This window comes from Zychaea mexicana (assembly GCF_025766255.1).
Source record: "Zychaea mexicana strain RSA 1403 chromosome Unknown BDB00scaffold_1, whole genome shotgun sequence".
NCBI lineage: Eukaryota > Fungi > Mucoromycota > Mucoromycetes > Mucorales > Lichtheimiaceae > Zychaea > Zychaea mexicana.
In genome coordinates this window covers 603,865-621,261 of record NW_026516664.1, presented here as the reverse complement: position 1 = coordinate 621,261, position 17,397 = coordinate 603,865, and the positions used below count along the sequence as shown (strand labels likewise).

General features: G+C 44.4%; 6 protein-coding genes across 6 annotated transcripts; 1 reads left to right on the top strand and 5 right to left on the bottom strand.

Moving 5' to 3' along the window:
- Positions 1-168: 168 nt before the first annotated feature.
- Positions 169-1,433, bottom strand: BDB00DRAFT_753056 (uncharacterized protein; the record flags this gene model as incomplete). Its single annotated transcript, XM_053118663.1, has 3 exons — positions 169-678; positions 841-1,286; positions 1,391-1,433. The coding sequence occupies 3 exons, from the start codon at positions 1,431-1,433 to the stop codon at positions 169-171; spliced, it is 999 nt and encodes a 332-aa protein (XP_052985881.1).
- Positions 1,434-2,409: 976 nt separating this feature from the next.
- Positions 2,410-3,971, bottom strand: BDB00DRAFT_794817 (uncharacterized protein). The gene has a single exon (XM_053121335.1). The coding sequence runs from the start codon at positions 3,697-3,699 to the stop codon at positions 2,896-2,898; it is 804 nt and encodes a 267-aa protein (XP_052985880.1). The 5' UTR covers positions 3,700-3,971; the 3' UTR covers positions 2,410-2,895.
- Positions 3,835-4,541, bottom strand: BDB00DRAFT_794816 (uncharacterized protein). Its single transcript, XM_053121334.1, has one exon. It carries the CDS (start codon positions 4,223-4,225, stop codon positions 3,956-3,958), a length of 270 nt encoding a protein of 89 aa, XP_052985879.1. The 5' UTR covers positions 4,226-4,541; the 3' UTR covers positions 3,835-3,955.
- BDB00DRAFT_794815 (uncharacterized protein) lies at positions 3,835-8,064 on the bottom strand. The gene is made up of 14 exons (XM_053121333.1): positions 7,282-8,064; positions 7,032-7,086; positions 6,851-6,948; positions 6,645-6,730; positions 6,446-6,576; positions 6,182-6,320; positions 5,932-6,102; positions 5,781-5,858; positions 5,620-5,717; positions 5,312-5,417; positions 5,127-5,217; positions 4,954-5,056; positions 4,519-4,831; positions 3,835-4,407 (listed from the first exon to the last, which is right to left on the bottom strand). The coding sequence occupies exons 1-14, from the start codon at positions 7,964-7,966 to the stop codon at positions 4,318-4,320; spliced, it is 2,244 nt and encodes a 747-aa protein (XP_052985878.1). The 5' UTR covers positions 7,967-8,064; the 3' UTR covers positions 3,835-4,317.
- Positions 8,065-9,184: 1,120 nt separating this feature from the next.
- Positions 9,185-10,908, top strand: BDB00DRAFT_794811 (cytokine-induced anti-apoptosis inhibitor 1, Fe-S biogenesis-domain-containing protein). Its single transcript, XM_053121332.1, has 3 exons — positions 9,185-9,487; positions 9,606-10,163; positions 10,243-10,908. Exons 1-3 carry the CDS (start codon positions 9,325-9,327, stop codon positions 10,554-10,556), a joined length of 1,035 nt encoding a protein of 344 aa, XP_052985877.1. The 5' UTR covers positions 9,185-9,324; the 3' UTR covers positions 10,557-10,908.
- Positions 10,909-15,799: 4,891 nt separating this feature from the next.
- BDB00DRAFT_794789 (uncharacterized protein) lies at positions 15,800-16,177 on the bottom strand. Its single transcript, XM_053121331.1, has one exon. The coding sequence runs from the start codon at positions 16,086-16,088 to the stop codon at positions 15,840-15,842; it is 249 nt and encodes an 82-aa protein (XP_052985876.1). The 5' UTR covers positions 16,089-16,177; the 3' UTR covers positions 15,800-15,839.
- Positions 16,178-17,397: the final 1,220 nt, after the last annotated feature.

Genomic DNA, 17,397 nt, shown 5'->3' with positions numbered 1-17,397 from the left:
GGTGCAAAGGACGTTTTAAAAATGACGGTACTACGTTACATGTAATTTGGGATGGGTAGGAAAAAAAGACATATGAAATATGAAAGACAGGGACATATGCCGTCGGGAATGAAGATGCTGTGTGTAAATGTCGTAATAGAATAGACGCGTTGCCACCTTTTTTTTTTTTTAGCGCTGTACTGACCGGTGCTGGTTCAGTGCAACTGCAGGCTCGCTTGACGCTGGAATCTCTGTTGCAGCAGCAGCGATCGATCCTGTCTCTGAGTCTGGATGCGTCAGATGCTTTGCAGGAATACCTGTATTTCGTCTGGTACTACTGCTGTTGCTGTTATTGTTGTTGTTGCCGTGACTATGATGGTGGAATGCTACGTTCGATTTAGCAGTTGTAGAGGCATGGCCGAGTAATGCGCGTGGCACTGGCAGCAATCCAGTCATGCGCTTGACAACCCAGAGCGTGATGTTGAGTGGCAACAGGATTAACGTAACAACCATACCATGTGCTGATTGCCGTTGATCTTGCTCAATACGATAGCAGATGAACTGGTCGAATTCGTTCACTTTTTGCTCGATCGACGAAAAGCGTTCTTCAGACCATGATCGCAACCCGGTTTCCTTCTTTTCGAACCGTCGCAATGTCTTGGCCAGTTGTTGGATGGTCGGGTTAAGTCCGTCTGTAACCTATTGCATCACAATGTTCGTGTGTGTGTGTGTGTGTATGTGTTAGTTCAAATAATCACATGTTATTAATATTCAATTTGGAGGAGAGCGAGAACAATGGGCCTGTGTGTGTTTGTGTAATGGCCCAAAGAAGAGAGAGACAGTGAGCAATCATGGTGTTACCTGTCCCAAATCCTTCTTGGTGGCAAATGCTTTGCGCAACGTATCCAGCTCATCCTCCATCAGGTCTAATTTGCGCTGCAACATCTGCACCTGACTTTCAGATGCCTGCATTTCGCTTTGGAGGTAGAGTGTTCGTTCGCGCAAGAGAGTCATCACATGTGCCAAGGGTTTCAACGATGCGGCAAGCACGAATACGACGACGTTGAACGAGCTCATGTAGCGCTCATAGTTGCTCAGGAAGTAGCGACTGTACTGTAAGGTGTAACCTGCGAGCAGAGGTGAAATGATAACCCAGAACAAGCCAACGAGTTCATGCCGGCGTAGTTCTTCGGCAATGATCGCACGACGCTGGAGCTCAGTAAGTTGCTTTCGTTCATCTAGAAGAATGCTGGATTTCTGATGGATCATACGGCGAGATCGTGCACTTTCATAGTACGACCAGGGAACTACATGATAGTGTTTGTAGTCAAGAGTTGTGTGTGAGAGTTATCGGTTAAGGGAACAGTGTTGCACGCAAGTGAGGCAAAAAGAGCGTCTCCTAGCGACGTACCAGTCATCCATTTAAAGACATAGTAAAGAATCAGTAGTATCATGACAAAATCGCTCCAGGCATCGGCACTGCCAGCGAAAAAGGAGCCTACGGTAGGAACAACGGCCAGAAGGATAGGCCAGGAGATATGGGGCGAGAATGCACTGTCGCTTGACGTGGTGGTGGTGTGTGGACGAGCAGAACGCGGTTGATATCTGGCACCGCCGACGCCGGCAGCAGCAGCAGCAGCAGCAGTCGCTGCTGTGGTTGGGGCAGGTGCAGGGCGCATTTTCGCTTTATGATGGAGTGGTGGAGGTTGTTGCTGTTGGCGTTTGTGGATGTAGACGTCTTGTTCGGTTTCTGAGAACGTCATAGCGTGGCAGTATCCTTTCTTAGAGAAGTAATTAGAATAATAATTAGAATAGTAAAGGAGAGGAGAAACAGGGAAGGAAAGAAAAGAGGAAGGAAGAAAAGGAACTGGGTTTTCGTGACCCAAGAAGAGGAAAAGATGTGTTAGAGGAAGGCTGTGAAAAAAATACACATCCAACTCCGTCCTCTCGAATTTTATGCCTTGCTTCGTCAGCTGAATGTAACTGCTTTCGGATTGACTACGTTGATGTTCTACAGCACAGAGAAAGGGTTACCGGCTGACGATGCTCCTGCTGCCACGCTGGCCTGTTCCGTCTTCTTGGCCCAACTTGAATGTCCGTAGCGTGTATATGAAAGTATGTGCTGCTGTTGTTGCTGTTCCAGTTGTACGATAGCGTATGTGCATTGATATCAAACAACCATGGGCGGATGTTTTTGATATAAACAACAACAACACGGATTAGGTTCAAACTGCTGTGTTTCGGACCCTCCAATGGATTGATATATGTGCATTCAATGCGGTCACAGTATCATACCCACCCAAACGTAAGATGTATTCCTTCTGTGTATGGAATATAAACAAATGCCACAGAAAGAAACTTATATAAATATGCGTTGCGCCTCCTGTTCCTTGCTCCCTTTGATGTATCGTTTCTTTAATGCGATACTATGACTATTTGCTAAAGTGAAAGTGAAAGAGAGAGAGAGAGAGAGAGACCAAAAGAAAAAAAAAACGTGTCATGTGTTTCAGCATTATTTTTTGCCCGCCAGACTAGACCTTCCCGTCCTTGCAGTCGCTTTGCCCCTGGCTCGTCGCAACCCAGCATATAATATACGCCAGCCAGCAACAGCTGCCATCACTGGACACTAGTGCTACCGATACTGGCATAATCTAAAGACGGATCTGTGCGTGGGACGGTACGTACGTGCTATATCTATCTACATCAACAAGGTTTATTAATTTTATTGTTTTCGGAAACAGACAGCGTGTGTTGGTTGTTTTGTCGTGTCCGGTGTGCGAGGGTGTAGTAGTGCGTGGAGTGTTGTTGTAAAAGTGCAAAATATATATAGAGTGTGTGTGTGTGTGTGAAGTGGTGTATGAGAAAGAAGAGTAAGAAATTCTTTTTTTTTATATATAATATAGAAAAGCTATCACTCTATGACGATGCTGCTGCTCCCGACCGTGCTGGTGGCACATAGTGATCGTAAAACCCGCTATCTACTTCTCGTGAAGAAGCTGCCGTCGTCGTCGTGGGCGGCATGCCATCATTGTCGTCAGTGACAACGGCATCATCATCCTCGAAAGGATTGACATAAGCCGGCTGTGTTGATTCCTTGTTTTGCTTGACGGCAATCGCTAATCGCTGTGCCAATTCCCAATACTCGTCATCCAGTTCGATACGCGGCTCAAGTGATCCGTGCAACCCCATTCGCAATCCATGGAACACGTACATTGCATCCCGTTCGGCATGGCCCAGTTTCGACTCACTTTCCAAACAATGTTCAATGATTTCACGTGCCCGTTCTACGATATCTTCAATGTCATCGTCGTCGTCGTTGTTGTTGTTGTTGTTGCTGTCGCGACTACGTCGATAATACTTTTTCAAAACGTATCGTAGACTGAAATGGACTTCCATACCACCTCGTCGCAATACATGCTGTCCATCGCCAATCTGTGCAAGCTGTTGCTCTAAAACTGCCAAGAAGTGGTTTCGAATATCGCATGTCGATGGCAACACAAACAAGATATAATTGAGCGTGTACAGGCGATGCGTCACGAGTTCCCAGAGAGGGTCCGGTGTTGTGTGCGGTGATGATAATGATGATGATGCAAGGATGGGCTGTAAGGTTTGCTTCAGCCGTGCAGCCATGAAGAAGGCACGGTTCTGACATCGTTTGTCGCTGAAAAAGAAGGAGCCAAAGACGTCGGCAAACTCACCGCTCTGTGCTTCCTTGGACATGGCTCGTAGGGTGTCGCCAAAGCTTTGATGGGTCAGGCCTCGGCCACTGACGGTGCGACTGCGAGGTAGGGAGCGGCGTTCATTATTGGACGACGGCGTTGATGTCGGCGTTGTCGAGCGAATGGGGACGGTGGGCTGCTGTGATGGCGTGGAGGATGATGGCGGCGGGTTCGGTGACGGTGAGCGTTGTTGTTGTTGTTGTTGTTGTTGTCGATGGGCAAAGGCAGATAGTTTGACGGAGCGGACCCTCGAGAGTTTAGATGAAAAGCTGGACATGAATAAGGGTTAATGCAAAGGTATGAGTTGGGGTGTATGTGATGTGTGCTGCGACGCAGTTTGAAGAACAAAGATAGAAAGAGAGAAGCGGATGGGAATGGAGAGAAAGAAAGAAAGAAAGAAAGAAAGGGGCGTTGTGTGTGTGTGTGTGTGTGTAAGTGTGTAAGTGTGAAGAGAAGAAGAGAGAGAAAGAGAGGAGAGAAAGACGAATAAAAAATAGAACAAAGTAAAGCTGTTGGCACCCTGCCATAAAAAGCCAGCCCGGACACGTTGCTGTGTGCCCAAGGCTGTCCCAATTTAGCAAATCTTTGTGCAGCTTGTTTTCTTGTTCTTGTCTTTTTCTTAGTCCCGTTCGCCCAATGCGCGCATCAATTGGTCTCGCTGCTGCTCCGTCGCCGAGAAGCTGGAAAGTGTCGATGACGACGACGGGTACTACACAGGTCCATTGATGTGAGGTGAGGAAACAAAAAACATTCAAGGGGTTCGGACAACACAAAAAAGCAGCAGCAGCAGTAAAAACAAAAAGGGGCTTTTTTTTTTTACCAGCACATCCCGAATACGGGATTTCAAGTCGACCGAGCTCCGCGAGTCTGCTTCCTCGACCAGCCTTTGGATGTACTGCTTCATGATCTCGTTCTGTGCCTCGGTTGTGCGATGCTGCAGCCATGTCGCAAAGTTGCCGCACTTTAAGAACTGTGCGTACAGATCTCGCAAGGGATCTGCGGTTGCTGTGCGAGTCTTGAACGTGGATTTGAACGGCAGCTGCCGTTGATGTTCCTTGAGCGACTTGATGAACTGCTCGGTCTGGAACGGTCTCAATTGAGGAGGCCCAGCAACAGCGTCCGTCTGGTATTGCCTGCCATTTTCAGAAGGGGAGTAGTTGTTTTGTTACATTAGCGCACTCTGTGTGTGTGTGTGTGTGTCATTGACATGCATAACTGCTTTCATAAGAGAAGATAAAAACCTGTTGCTACTTACACGGGTGCAGGTATAAGCGTGCTAAAATAGCGATCCAGTGGCACGAGGAACTTTCCCGTGAGATCCACAAAGTGCCGTCGCAACATGTTATTAAGCACCCAATCTATGAATTTTTAAAAGTCAGTGCGAAAAGATTTAATTTCAACAATCGTCCCTCAGTCCTTGGACTTTACCCGGTGGATGTCCACGCATGCTTGCTTCTGTCAGCATCTTGAGCAGTTGTCGGTCCTTGGCAATAACTGCCTTACGCTTCGATGTCACCCCCTGCATTGGTGTGTAGTGTGAACGTTTAGATTTGACACTGCCGCCATCGCACTACTGTCTCCATGGTAAAAACAAAACAAAGAAAGACACACACCTGAACAAATTCAAATAGGATATTGGACTTGGCACCCAAGCCGGCCTTGGGTTTATGCGTCCTTACATGATTACCGTGGGCAGATATCAAAGTGCCGTCCGGTTTCCTGTCGTAGTGTATCATTGTCATCACGTCAGCTTACTAACTATTCGGCCGCCACTGATGATGCCCTACTTGCATCGCTCTCTCACTCTGACTGTCACTGTCGCTTCTGCTTACTCCCCTGCATCCGCTTCTTTCTTGCCTCCTCAAATTCCTCCTCTCCTTCTTATCCGACTCTATCCAACGCATAGTGTCGTTTAGCCTACCTTAATTGCTGTCTGCCTACCCGCACCACATGCGGCCAGTGTTCAATCGCAGTATTGAAGAATGGGTTGGTAACTCCAAGGATAAGGTTTGTCGGTGGCTATATATAAACCACAGTCAGCAACTTGGATAATCACAGTAGAGTGAAAGGCGAATGACCTACCTTGCTTTTCGTGACAAACGATTTGAAATCTGTATCCTGAATCGTAAAGTATGGACGATAGTCTCCGCAATAAGGGATCTGCATGAAATCGCAAGCTTAGCATACACAACTTTCATGCTTAAATTGATGATAGCCGCACTAATAAACTTACGGGATTAATGAGATCCACCATTGATACCACCGCCTCACTGCAGACACCTGGATCCGGTGCTATCACAACCAATGGTTCTGCTAACAGCATCAACTCCCATAATAGCCACAAGTCTTGAAGGATATCTTTGAAATGATGGTATAATCCCCCGACTGGTAAGGAAGCCATGATCTACCGTAGCACATGTCATCCGTTTTGGCGTTACTAAACACTTGTTGGTTCCCCACCTTGTCATTGATTTGAATCATACCTGCATATCTGGTTGTAATCTGTTCATATCGAATGATGTCGTTTCTAACAACTGAGGTTCGTACGGACGGGAGATCTCGACTTGCAGTAATTGCCCCAGAAAAGGTAAATCAAGAACTTTGCCTTCAATCACTGCACCCCTATTTTACATTAGCATGCATACACAGCTCTGTATACCACCATCGATCCACCCCGTCACTAACTCACTACTACTACTGTTCAGTCATCCTTTTCGCCCCCCCCCTCCCCCAACCCAAAAGCATACCAATGAGCGATATTCATGCATGCAGCCTCCAACATGGGCTGACCGGTGTCAAAGAACGAAGGGCCCAAAATAGCCACTATCCGAGAGAACAGCCCAACATAGGGATGCTGTGACAATAGCACCAATGATTTCTACAATGACTGTCAGTCAAACAAAAAGGGCATTTGCTGATGCTGGTTACACACGCTCTGTGGCATACCTGGAAATAGCCCCGACGAATTCGTGGATCCTTTTTCTGTCGAAAGAAAACATAACCATAAAGGAATCCCGCGCTGGTTGTTGGTCCTGTCATTGTTAAAAAAAAAAGAGAGATAGATCGGATCGCAAAAATTCCTTATTTAGAGTGTGGTTTCCCTTTTTGAGTCGAGCCAAACACACCGTTGTTCTCCCTCGGCTTTAATTTACCAGATACAGCCAATCCAGCAGTACTGGCGCGCACTCGGACATTGTACACTTGATCGCCCACTTCAAACACGTTTGAGTCTGGGAACGCTGAAAAACAGCTACACAAGAAAGAAAGTACGGGATTATTTACCATCGGGGCTTTTCTCTGAATGGATCACAACATGACCATGTAAAACCTTACATGTTTTTCTTTTCGTCGTCTGTGAGTTCCATAGGCGGATACACATAATCAAGCGCTGTATAGATGATACATATGTGTCAACAGATCAAAACAAATTGGCAAAAAAGAGGGTGACGCGCGTACACGAATACGCGCGGTAGATTCCGTCCTGAACATGTCCGACACCCACACAGTTTCTCTGAACAAAAAACCTATCCCCTTCCTTCTGACTTTTTCTTTTTCCCCCCTCCCCCCCCTCTGGCTATTTTACCTTGTCCAATCTCCAGATCAAAGTTGACGATACAAAAGCCAATAACCCATCTCCGGAAATGCTGCAGTTCTGCCGGTTCCAGCTTTAGCATGGCATCCTTTGCCCCGTTTTCTGTAATATCCACGCCCATCACGTTTTCATCATCGCTGCTGTTATAATTGGTATGTGCTAACGACGACGATGATGTCTGTAAGATGGATCCAGCCGATGTTGGCTGTGATTGTGCTGGTAATAGATGATGATGATGTTGTGGAGAGGGTTGCTGTGATAATGAGGATGGCGGAGGAAGAGGAGGAGGAGGAGGAGGAGGCGATGAGTGTCGACACTGAGCAGATGCTAGTTCTTCCAAAAGATTCGGTTCCGAGCTTGACTTTTCTAGGCGAGAGCTCAAATAGGATTGAGACGACGGTTGTTTCCGTATAGAATAGAGTCGAGGCGTGTCGCCAATATCTGCTTCTTGGTGACGTGCTGTTGCTGCCATGGCTCGTCGTGCTACTGCTGGAGATGCAGAGGGCGACGACGGCGATGTCAACGAGCTCCGCGGGTTACTCGATGCATAGGACCACGGACGCGCTGCTCCTGCTGCTCGATTCGACGCCATTGATAGATCGTCGTCTGCATCGTCATCGCTTAATAAAGATTGCATGGACGAAGTAATTCGCGAGCTGGAGAGATCCGATTCCATATATTTAGTTATTGAGAGGAAGGAAAAAATGAGGGAGAGAGAAAAGAAAAGGGTTGGCGGAAAGAAAAAAAAAGGCAAACGTTAAAAGAAAGACACAGGATCTGATTCGTGATTATTATGTGAGAGCGAGGGTGTGTGCGTGTGTGTGGTGCACCTGCACCAAAACGGCCTTGCCGTAATCGGTATCCCAAATGCTAAGATATAGTTCCGCCGTTTTTCATGTACCTTTCGCAGCCCATTTTTTGATTGGGCATCCATTGTCATTGGGAAATTGTACCACTCTACATACTCATGTATTCTATATAGCCACTCTCTCCTTGAGTCTTTAGTCACTCAGAATACCACAACAGGGCGACAAAGGGTAGTGTACCGTTGTTGAGCGCATCTTTTAAAAGAACAAAAATATATCATGTGACGCCAGCTTGCTTGTCCTGTAATGGCTGATACATATAATTTGTGACTATAGGTTTTTGAATGTTTTCTACCGTTGCAGAACTACTGATATAGAACTCTATGCCTTTTGAAGGTGTAATTTTACCGTCGCTCTCTTCAGACTATACAAACAGAGGCATCGATTTGCTGGAAGGCTTATCGGGATGCTCTTTTGTCTGATAGCACTTGGTTAACGCAAGCTGCTCATAACGAGAGAATTCATCGACCCTTTACCATAGTTGTATCTTTGGTTGGGATTGATGCCGCGAAATTTGTGATCCACTTGATGCTACCTCAGCGAGTAGCTGCTTTTGCATTCTATCGCTTATTGTATATTTATGATCCCTCTTTTATCAGCGGGTCGTTGCGTATATAAGCCATCATCAGCAAGCCTGAACTTGTAGTGCCTTTAATGCGTCGCTTGCAACCTTTTCTTTATGGAAAGAGTTTTCTAGGTTAAATTCTGAGAAACTACAGAAAACGAAGACACAGTAGCTGTTTGAGAATCATAGGGTGATGATACGACGAGATATGTCAGTGGTTTTGGCTTCTATGCTCTGTACGATGCGATTGCACATGGAAGATACAAAGCAATTGGTTAGCGAGTGACAGGGACGAAAGCTCGGTCATGCGAATGTTTTGCGTATCGACATTGCATCTTGAGTCAAGTCCGATAAGCTTCTTGGAATCAAAAGCAAAAGTAACAGATAATACGGAAACGAGCTTGATTTGATCCGTTCATCGCCGGTGTAATCTATTGGCGGAGGAGAAAAAGCCAGCAATCATCTGCTTTCGCTGGGACCAATCGTTTCCATTTCTTAGCTTCTGCCTTTTCGTTTCCCTTTCGCTTACAAATTCAGCCTGCCTCTTTCTTTTATTTTTTACCTTACTCCCCACTTTTTTTTTTTGACTTATCAATCGCCCAAATGGTTGTTGCCAATTTCGAAGCTTCTCAGGGTGAATCGGTTCTCTTTGTCTCACCTGCTACTGTTAATCAAGACGCATTGGCAAAGGCTAAAGCCTCTGCTCAAGATCAAGTCGGTGCCAATGGCACTACGGCGTTTGAAGCAATGGAACGGGTTGCTGAAGGTAAATAATATATAAAGTTGGAATCCGAGGATCCAGTACTTGCATTGTAACAATTGTTTCGGCATTCATTCATTCACTCACACATTTGATATATTTTTTTCTTGAATAATTGAAACAGCACCCTTGGCCAAGGCGAGCTACAACAAGATCTATTCCAATGCGATCCCACCCACCAATTCCGTACATACACCTCAAGTTCTTTCACGATTCCTTTCAACCCTCACAGCCAGTGGCTCGCTTGTTTTGATCGAACCCGTTTTGTTGACGGAATTGAGCAACTCCATGTGTCCAGTGACCCGCAAGGAAGCTGACCTTGTTTCGCTTCTCAAGCTTACGGGTTTCGTGGACGTCAATGTGACCCGTGTGGAGCCAGTGTCGGACGCGGACCTCGCCGAATTCATCCAAGCTTGGGGCGCTGTGCGTGTCGAGCAAGGTGTTGAGGCCTTGTCAGGCAAACTCGCTTTGGCCCATGTCGAGGTGAAGAAGCCTGCTTATGAAGTTGGCCAAAAGATGACATTAAACTTTCGCAAGAAAAAGCCAGCAACAACACCTGCAGAAACCAAAAAGTCTGTTTGGAAAATATCCGGCAATGATGACGACGAAGATGAGTTGGAAGACGCCGATGCTTTGTTGGACGACGACGATCTGGTAAAGCCAAGCAAAGAGTCTCTTGTTCGTAAGTACTTACTGATCTACATACATATATATATGCGGATACGAGAATAGACTGGTTAAATGGGTTATCGCACACATAGGTCCTGATGACTGCGAAATGACCGATGGTCGTCGCAAGGCATGCAAGAACTGCACCTGCGGCCGTGCTGAAATGGATGAAACCGATGAGTCGGATAATGTCGTATCGCTGGATCTTATGGAAGATGACGGTGATACCAGCGATGATGTGGTGGATGTGGATCCAACACCCAAGGCTGTTGGCGGCTGTGGTAGTTGTGCCCTGGGCGATGCATTTCGTTGCTCGACTTGCCCTTTCCTCGGTATGCCAGCCTTCAACCCTGGTGAAAAGGTCACGTTAGGTGGTATGTTTGAGAAAGATGATATCGACATCTAGATCTATCTATCTTTTCCCATTCCCCTCGCTGTACATCTGTTTTTCTCTTCCTCCACCCCTTTCTCAAACATTCCCCCATTTGTTCCATCATCCTCCTGTCTTTGTAACTAGCAAAAAACTCTCTTATCATGCAAAATTGCACCGCAAACCCCACACACATAACAATTCACACCTATTTTCCATCAAAGTTTCTACATATAACAACAACCCACGTTTATTTGCATCGTTATACTTTTTTCTCTTAATGTTTCTTCTACCTACACAGTAAATTGAAAGCAGGTCTTACTCCTGTTTTAGTTTATCAGATTCTCTGTCGAGTAAGCTTAAGAGGGACGGATGCACGATTATCAGTTTATATGCACTTTTTGAGCAGAGATCATGCACGTCATCCACAGTAATTTGCATCATTGTTTGAAAAGATTCAAAAGGTCAGTCGTCATTCAACATAATGATAAGTAATGTGTATATACGGGGACCCTCTCTCCGATGTTGGTACTATAGCATTCCGCTAATTTCTTCTACTACTAGTAGTTGTTATAGCGTGTAAATCATATACCGGATTCTGCTTTCTTTAAAGTGTCTATATATATAGCATGCTGCTGCCCATTTCATGTATCTGATGCCAACTTTTTTGGTTGTCAAAAACAAGCTGCCGTGTAGCAGGAAACATAACATGTTGTAAAACAAGAGCTCCCAATGGATAAGGAAAGTAAACAAGTATATACACTTTAGCGATTAATATCGGCACTGTATATAGAAGAAAGTCGGCTTATGATTTCGCTTTTCATGTATGTATCCATTTAATGTGATGACTAGCAGCGTAGCCAAATCTTCCTATATACGTTTGTTTTAAAGTAGGCTAAGCATATATTATAGTGACGCGTTCCTACGTTTGGAGTAAGTATACATGAATCGCATGGACTTAATAAGTTATTTATGATTGCTGCTTTCAGATAGTTCTTTTCTAACATCATCCCACGAACAAAAGGAGAGAGGACATCTTTACTTTGAGACTGATATAATACTTTAATAAAAGGAACACCAGCTACCAATGAAACGGACCCTCAAATAACGACATGACCTTTCTGCCATTTATAACCACCAACTTTTTGAACCGGATAATGGGCTTGAAGAGCATATATGTAATATAAAATGGTCGCCTTCAGATGCGTTTTCGATATCTTAATGCTTCCTAAACAGCATTTACAGTCATTCAAAGACATGTAAAAGTATGCTCGAGCGCTCAAAAGCCTTTTATATATTGGGATCACGTATTGCCTGCTTGAAAACTTCCACAACCTCCCCTAGAGGAAAATAGTGACATTGACCAACAAATCATCAAATGTTTCGACCGCTTCGCTCAGGTTGTTTCTTTTGAAGAACGCGCCAGCGTCACAATAGGCGACCAGCGCTCTTCAGGGCTCCGTCGAGTTTACCATACTGTTCTAAGCTTCGGCGCGAATGGTCAGGAACTACTTTTTGCAATGGCGTAAAGCAAAGAAGCCTGGTAATATATTTGCTGATACTCCACACACTGACCGCTTGTTGATTGTACTACTTGCCATCGATGAACATAATCAACAGTATGTTTTGCATCGTGGATAATATGAAGAAAGACACTGATTGTAATTCTGTAACAGAAGTGAGAATGACTCTTCCCTATAAACGAGAGTACCCCAGAACTTGTATAGCTTGAACGCCGGGAGCACCATATTAGGCGATCGCAATCCAGGGAATAATGAGTGCGTAGATATACGGTCGCGACCATCGGCTGCTGCCTTTTATTAAGCATTCAGTTGCAGTTTACAATTTGAGAGAGCAGACAACTTTGTGTATTTGGAACAAGAAGAGTTTATTCAACAACTTTTGTAATATGTTTCATATAGTAAAGCTCTTGACAATTGTTTAATTGCAATACTTCCAGTAACTACAGGATGTATCAACAACGAGGAGTTTGCACTGTTTTAACTTTAAAAAATTTTAATCATCCAAGCCCCAAGAAGTGTAAAAGGAGGCGATTTATAAAGAGAACGCAGTGCAAAGTCCAACAGGAGAACCAAACATCGTAGAATTGAAATGTTCTGATAGAATGACACATCACCAGCCCTCATCATCTAGTCTGACAGCGCTATTACCCAATCGCAATAACAAAGGGTCCGTCCGATTTGCTAGCTCCGGTCGTCTCCGCAAAAGGCACTTGCCACACCTTCGCCACCGTATACATAGCAAATCAGCAACCTACAATAAAGTAATATGGATTGGGTCGAGTGAACCCTCAACATAATATTTATAGGTCGAACAGACACGACAGTATTACTTGTAGATATCTTGTCCGCCAGGGCAAGTGATGTGAGTCCTTAGCAATTTAGCAGTAGTTACTGCTTCCCAGATCGCACACGAGCACTCATCCATCGTTCTTAATCATCGTTGGCATTGTGTCTTTCTTCCTTGTCATTTCTAATTGCGTTGTTCAGTCGCACCTTTTTTTTCTTGCGTACTCATTGAACAAGTTGGCATTCGAAACGTACCTGTCTTTGACGCAGAGGCTGGGTGCGTGCACTGACACTTCTTCCCAAAACAAGCGGCGACAGTATCGGAGGGTACATCGGCATGGTGAAACATATATATAGCGTATCATAGGGTGATACATGTCGATCACTGCGGCTGTAGCGTATTTGACTTCTTGATGACGACTATCACTTACACATCTCCTTCCCCTTCCCTTTGCTTTGTAATTTGCGTCATATGGTATAAGCGGTCCATAGAATGAGCTAACCAGAGCCTTACAAATGAGAGCCAATCAAAATGATGGATTTTATTGAAGACCCGAGCGTGACGGCAAAAAATTGTCTGAATAAGAATACCAAAAACCCCCCACCCCTCCCTTTTTTTTCTTCTTTAGTTCCATTTACACAAACTTTATGAAGCGCAAAGTGTTGTGTGAATCCTTGACTTGGAAAGCTATTAGCCAGGTTGAGGTGGATATATTCTACCCGAAAGATGCTTCAATGGTAGCAAGGTTGTTGGAAGCATGCCCTAGGGCTGCATCAACGTAATACAACAACCTTGAAGTATCTTTGTGCTTAGTTGACGTTGTGGGCACACACGGCACGGGCGCCACTAGTGAATGGCGAAGGTCTCTCATTGCGTAGCGACCATTCACTACCTGCGTCTTCGATCAGGTTTTGCTGTCTTCCTGGAAAAAAGAGACAGCAGGAGTTTTTCCCCTCTTTTTCTATTGGAACTTCCTAGAAAAGAGGGTTTCTCTTTAAAATACAATAAGAAAATGACAAAAAGATAATAATCAACAAGAGAAGCTTTCTATGTTTGACTATTATTATAACGGAAAGTTAATCTTTCGTTGGGTAATGACATTCCAATTCACACAGAAAGATCTCTCGCTTACTGATCGACCTTGTGAAGAAGTACTTTTGAACTTTGTTTGTGAAATGTACTATTTGAGATTTAGGATCTCTTTCAAGTGCATATAAAGCGGTGGCAACCATTTGACACCGTGCTCTCTACGCACGGACCCTGCTATTGTTCTTGAAAGAAAGAAACGAGGTTGCGTCCGTGTTTTTCTTTTCTGTGATGCAAGATCCGTTTGAAACAAATGGCCATCAACGGCAGCAACTGAGACACGCTTGACTTCAAGCTTGACTGACTGCTGCGGATTCGCATTGTCAAAGCTTGGTTTAAAAAGGGCTTATACGATATTTTATAACGCGCTGGTATTGCAAGTAGGATGCCTTTTTTCCCGCTATTCTCCGGTTTCTAAAAGTACCACTTTCCTCTTGACCATTCGGTTTTCGTAAACGGATCCCACCTTGTCATTGGCGTTTGAGCTTGCGTTACTTCTCCCTCGCGCTTACAGGCGAAGAATGACCCTTTTATCATTTTAGTTATCTTCCTCGCATAATCTCTGTCGCGTAACCTCAGTGAACTTTTTATGTGGCACATCGTGCTATACACATATACACATATACACATATACAATGCAAATTGCCAATTGCATCAGTCAGCTTACTTTTGTTGGTAAGAGTTGGCGTGGCACGAGGTGTTAAAGAATGTGTGAGTAAACGATGCAATAATATTATTATACGCGTAATTTTGCTTACGGATATATAATTCTTCATCAGTAAATTGTATTAAGCGCGCAACAACCGAGCCATCTCATCTCCTCCGCTTACGACTGTATTCTCATGTGTAAGCAATCACAGAATTGGCGGCGTAAAACAAAGGTATGTGGTTTTTCCAGATACGAGAGCACTCTTGTGAATAGACTGCATAGATTCATAGAGCTGCGAAACTACAAGGATGATGGTCGAGAAGAAGGAGAAATGGCAGTCGCTATCCGGATCTTTTTTTTAACAACATGTTCGTTCGTCTCAAATCGTGGCGCATTTTAATGTACTGATATTGAATAATTCCTGGAAAGTTGAAGGCTGAAGACTAAATATATACAAGCGCAAATGTCCATGCTCCAGAAAAGTTGAACGCTCCCCGAGAAACGCAAGGTGGTTGGAAGAATTGCTTAGATCCTGATCGTTTGTCGGATCACGGTCTCAAGCCAATGATGTATTACCGAGCTTACTGACACGGGTAGCAGCAATTTGTACAGGGGTGATAACAAAAGCAACGAACAAATACACATTTTAATTTGTATTGTAAGGCGGAAAAACAGAGTGTTTGGATACGAATCTATGCGTACGCCTCCCACTTACGCTTAAAGTACTAATGAGTGTAGACTTGAATTGTCTCAAAATAACCGTCTTTTTTATTGTGTCAGTGGTAGAACTGGGGCCGGAACAACAGATATAATATGCACCAATGCTACTGATTGACGCTTTACAGTGTAAAAAGTAGACAAACGAAATACACAGGGAAGAAAGATAGAATAGGAGATTCCTCTAATAGAGGTACAGCGATGGGTACACAAAAGAACCAAAGTACTAAGTTGATCTAGTGACTACTATGATAATGCGAAATTCGCTGTCAACTCATCAGTATGCACTAACGAGGAGATGATGGTTAATCGTGCAAGAAGTGAACTGAAGTATACACAGAGGGCACACAAGAGGCGGAGGTACTACTAGCCAGGGGAGATGTGTTTTGATAACAAACACATAGAGAAAGCTAAATGAGCTAAGCACGGGGGCTCTGCAGCAGCATGTGAGGTAAAGTAACGATGGCAACGATTGCTATGTTGTAAGGAGGTGATCATGACACATCCGGTTCTTTAGTTTATCCGTGCGAGTATAGCGGTATATATGAACTACACCTTCACTTACCGCTGTTCTCTGTATCAGATTGTTCTGGACTTGTTGGAGGTGTTGCTGGGTAAACTTTGTACTTGTATGGATTTTTCGCGATGATTGTTTTGGCTAATGCAAAAGGTTCAAAATGGCCTTTGGTACTTGTATAAGTCACTCCAAATGGTGACGCTGCCATGATGTCAACGGCCTTTTTCCTGTTTTCGTCAGTAGGCACCATGTCGAGCACCAAGCATGACGCTTGCCCAAGTGTGATCATTTTGTAAACAAGAAACAAAATGAACAAAAAAGGGGACAAAAAAGGCGTGTCTTTTTTTTTCTTTTTTTTTTTTGCAACCCGCCACCTTTCCTTTCAGCAGAGACCTGCCACTTTTCAGCAGAGACCTGCCACCTTTCAGGCGAGACCTGCCACCTTTCAGGCGAGACCTGCCACCTTTTTAGCAGAGACCTGCCACCTTTCAGGCGAGACCTGCCACCTTTCAGGCGAGACCTGCCACCTTTCAGCAGAGACCTGCCACTTTTTAGGAGAGACCTGCCACCTTTCAGGCGAGACCTGCCACCTTTCTAACAGAGACCTGCCACCTTTCAGGCGAGACCTGCCACCATTCAGCAGAGACCTGCCACCTTTTAGCAGAGACCTTCATCCACCTTTCATACCTTTATCCTTTTTTTTTTGCATTTTTTGAAACCATTGTTACTTACCTCTTGCAATCTTACTGTTATCGATAGTCATTACATGGATTCTCTGTTTCGGCATTTATCCCAACTCTTGTAAGAATGCGAAACGAAACCTTTGAAGTGACTTTTCTCCACACTGTTGCAGGCTTCCGTGATTCTTTTTGATAATGTGTCCTCCTGTAAAAACCTATGACGCTTAACCTTACTCTTTGCCACTGCCCAGAATTGTTGTATTGGGCTAAGCTCAGGGGAGTAAGTAGGAAGATACACGCATTTATAACCTCGATACTCAATATACTTCTTTATGTTTTCATGTGTGTGAATCGGTGCATAATCCATGACTACATGGTGGCCTTTCATGTGAGGATGCTTGTCCATTTCATCTAGAGTCGTTTTTAAGAAACTGATATAGTGACCTGTCACAGTTCCTGAGCTTATATATCCATCAACTTTTCTCTTCTTCGCAGGTTTTGGTTTTTTTTACGGCAACCGTAATCAAACCTGCTGCTGAGATAGCACCCAGTATAGACGTTGTATTTGCTCTCGTTGTAGGTTGGGTAACAATGGCACGTGTGCCTTTCTTGGACCAAGCTCTTGAACGTTTCATATTTATGTCAAAAGCAGACTCGTCAAGAAACACGCAATTCGTCAGGAAATTCATTTCTGTATTTTCCCATTTGCAAACACAATTGTATCGCTCATCGATCTTTGCTGGACTGTTTCTTTCAATAGAGTGGAAATCTGCTTTCTTCAACGAAAGGTTGCATTCACTTTTCATAAAGTTATAAACAGTGCTGCGAGAAACTTTAAGATCATGAAATTGCTTCAACAAATGCTCGGTCACTTCAACGACAGAAGCGGATGGATTAGCATCAATGAAGTAGATAACA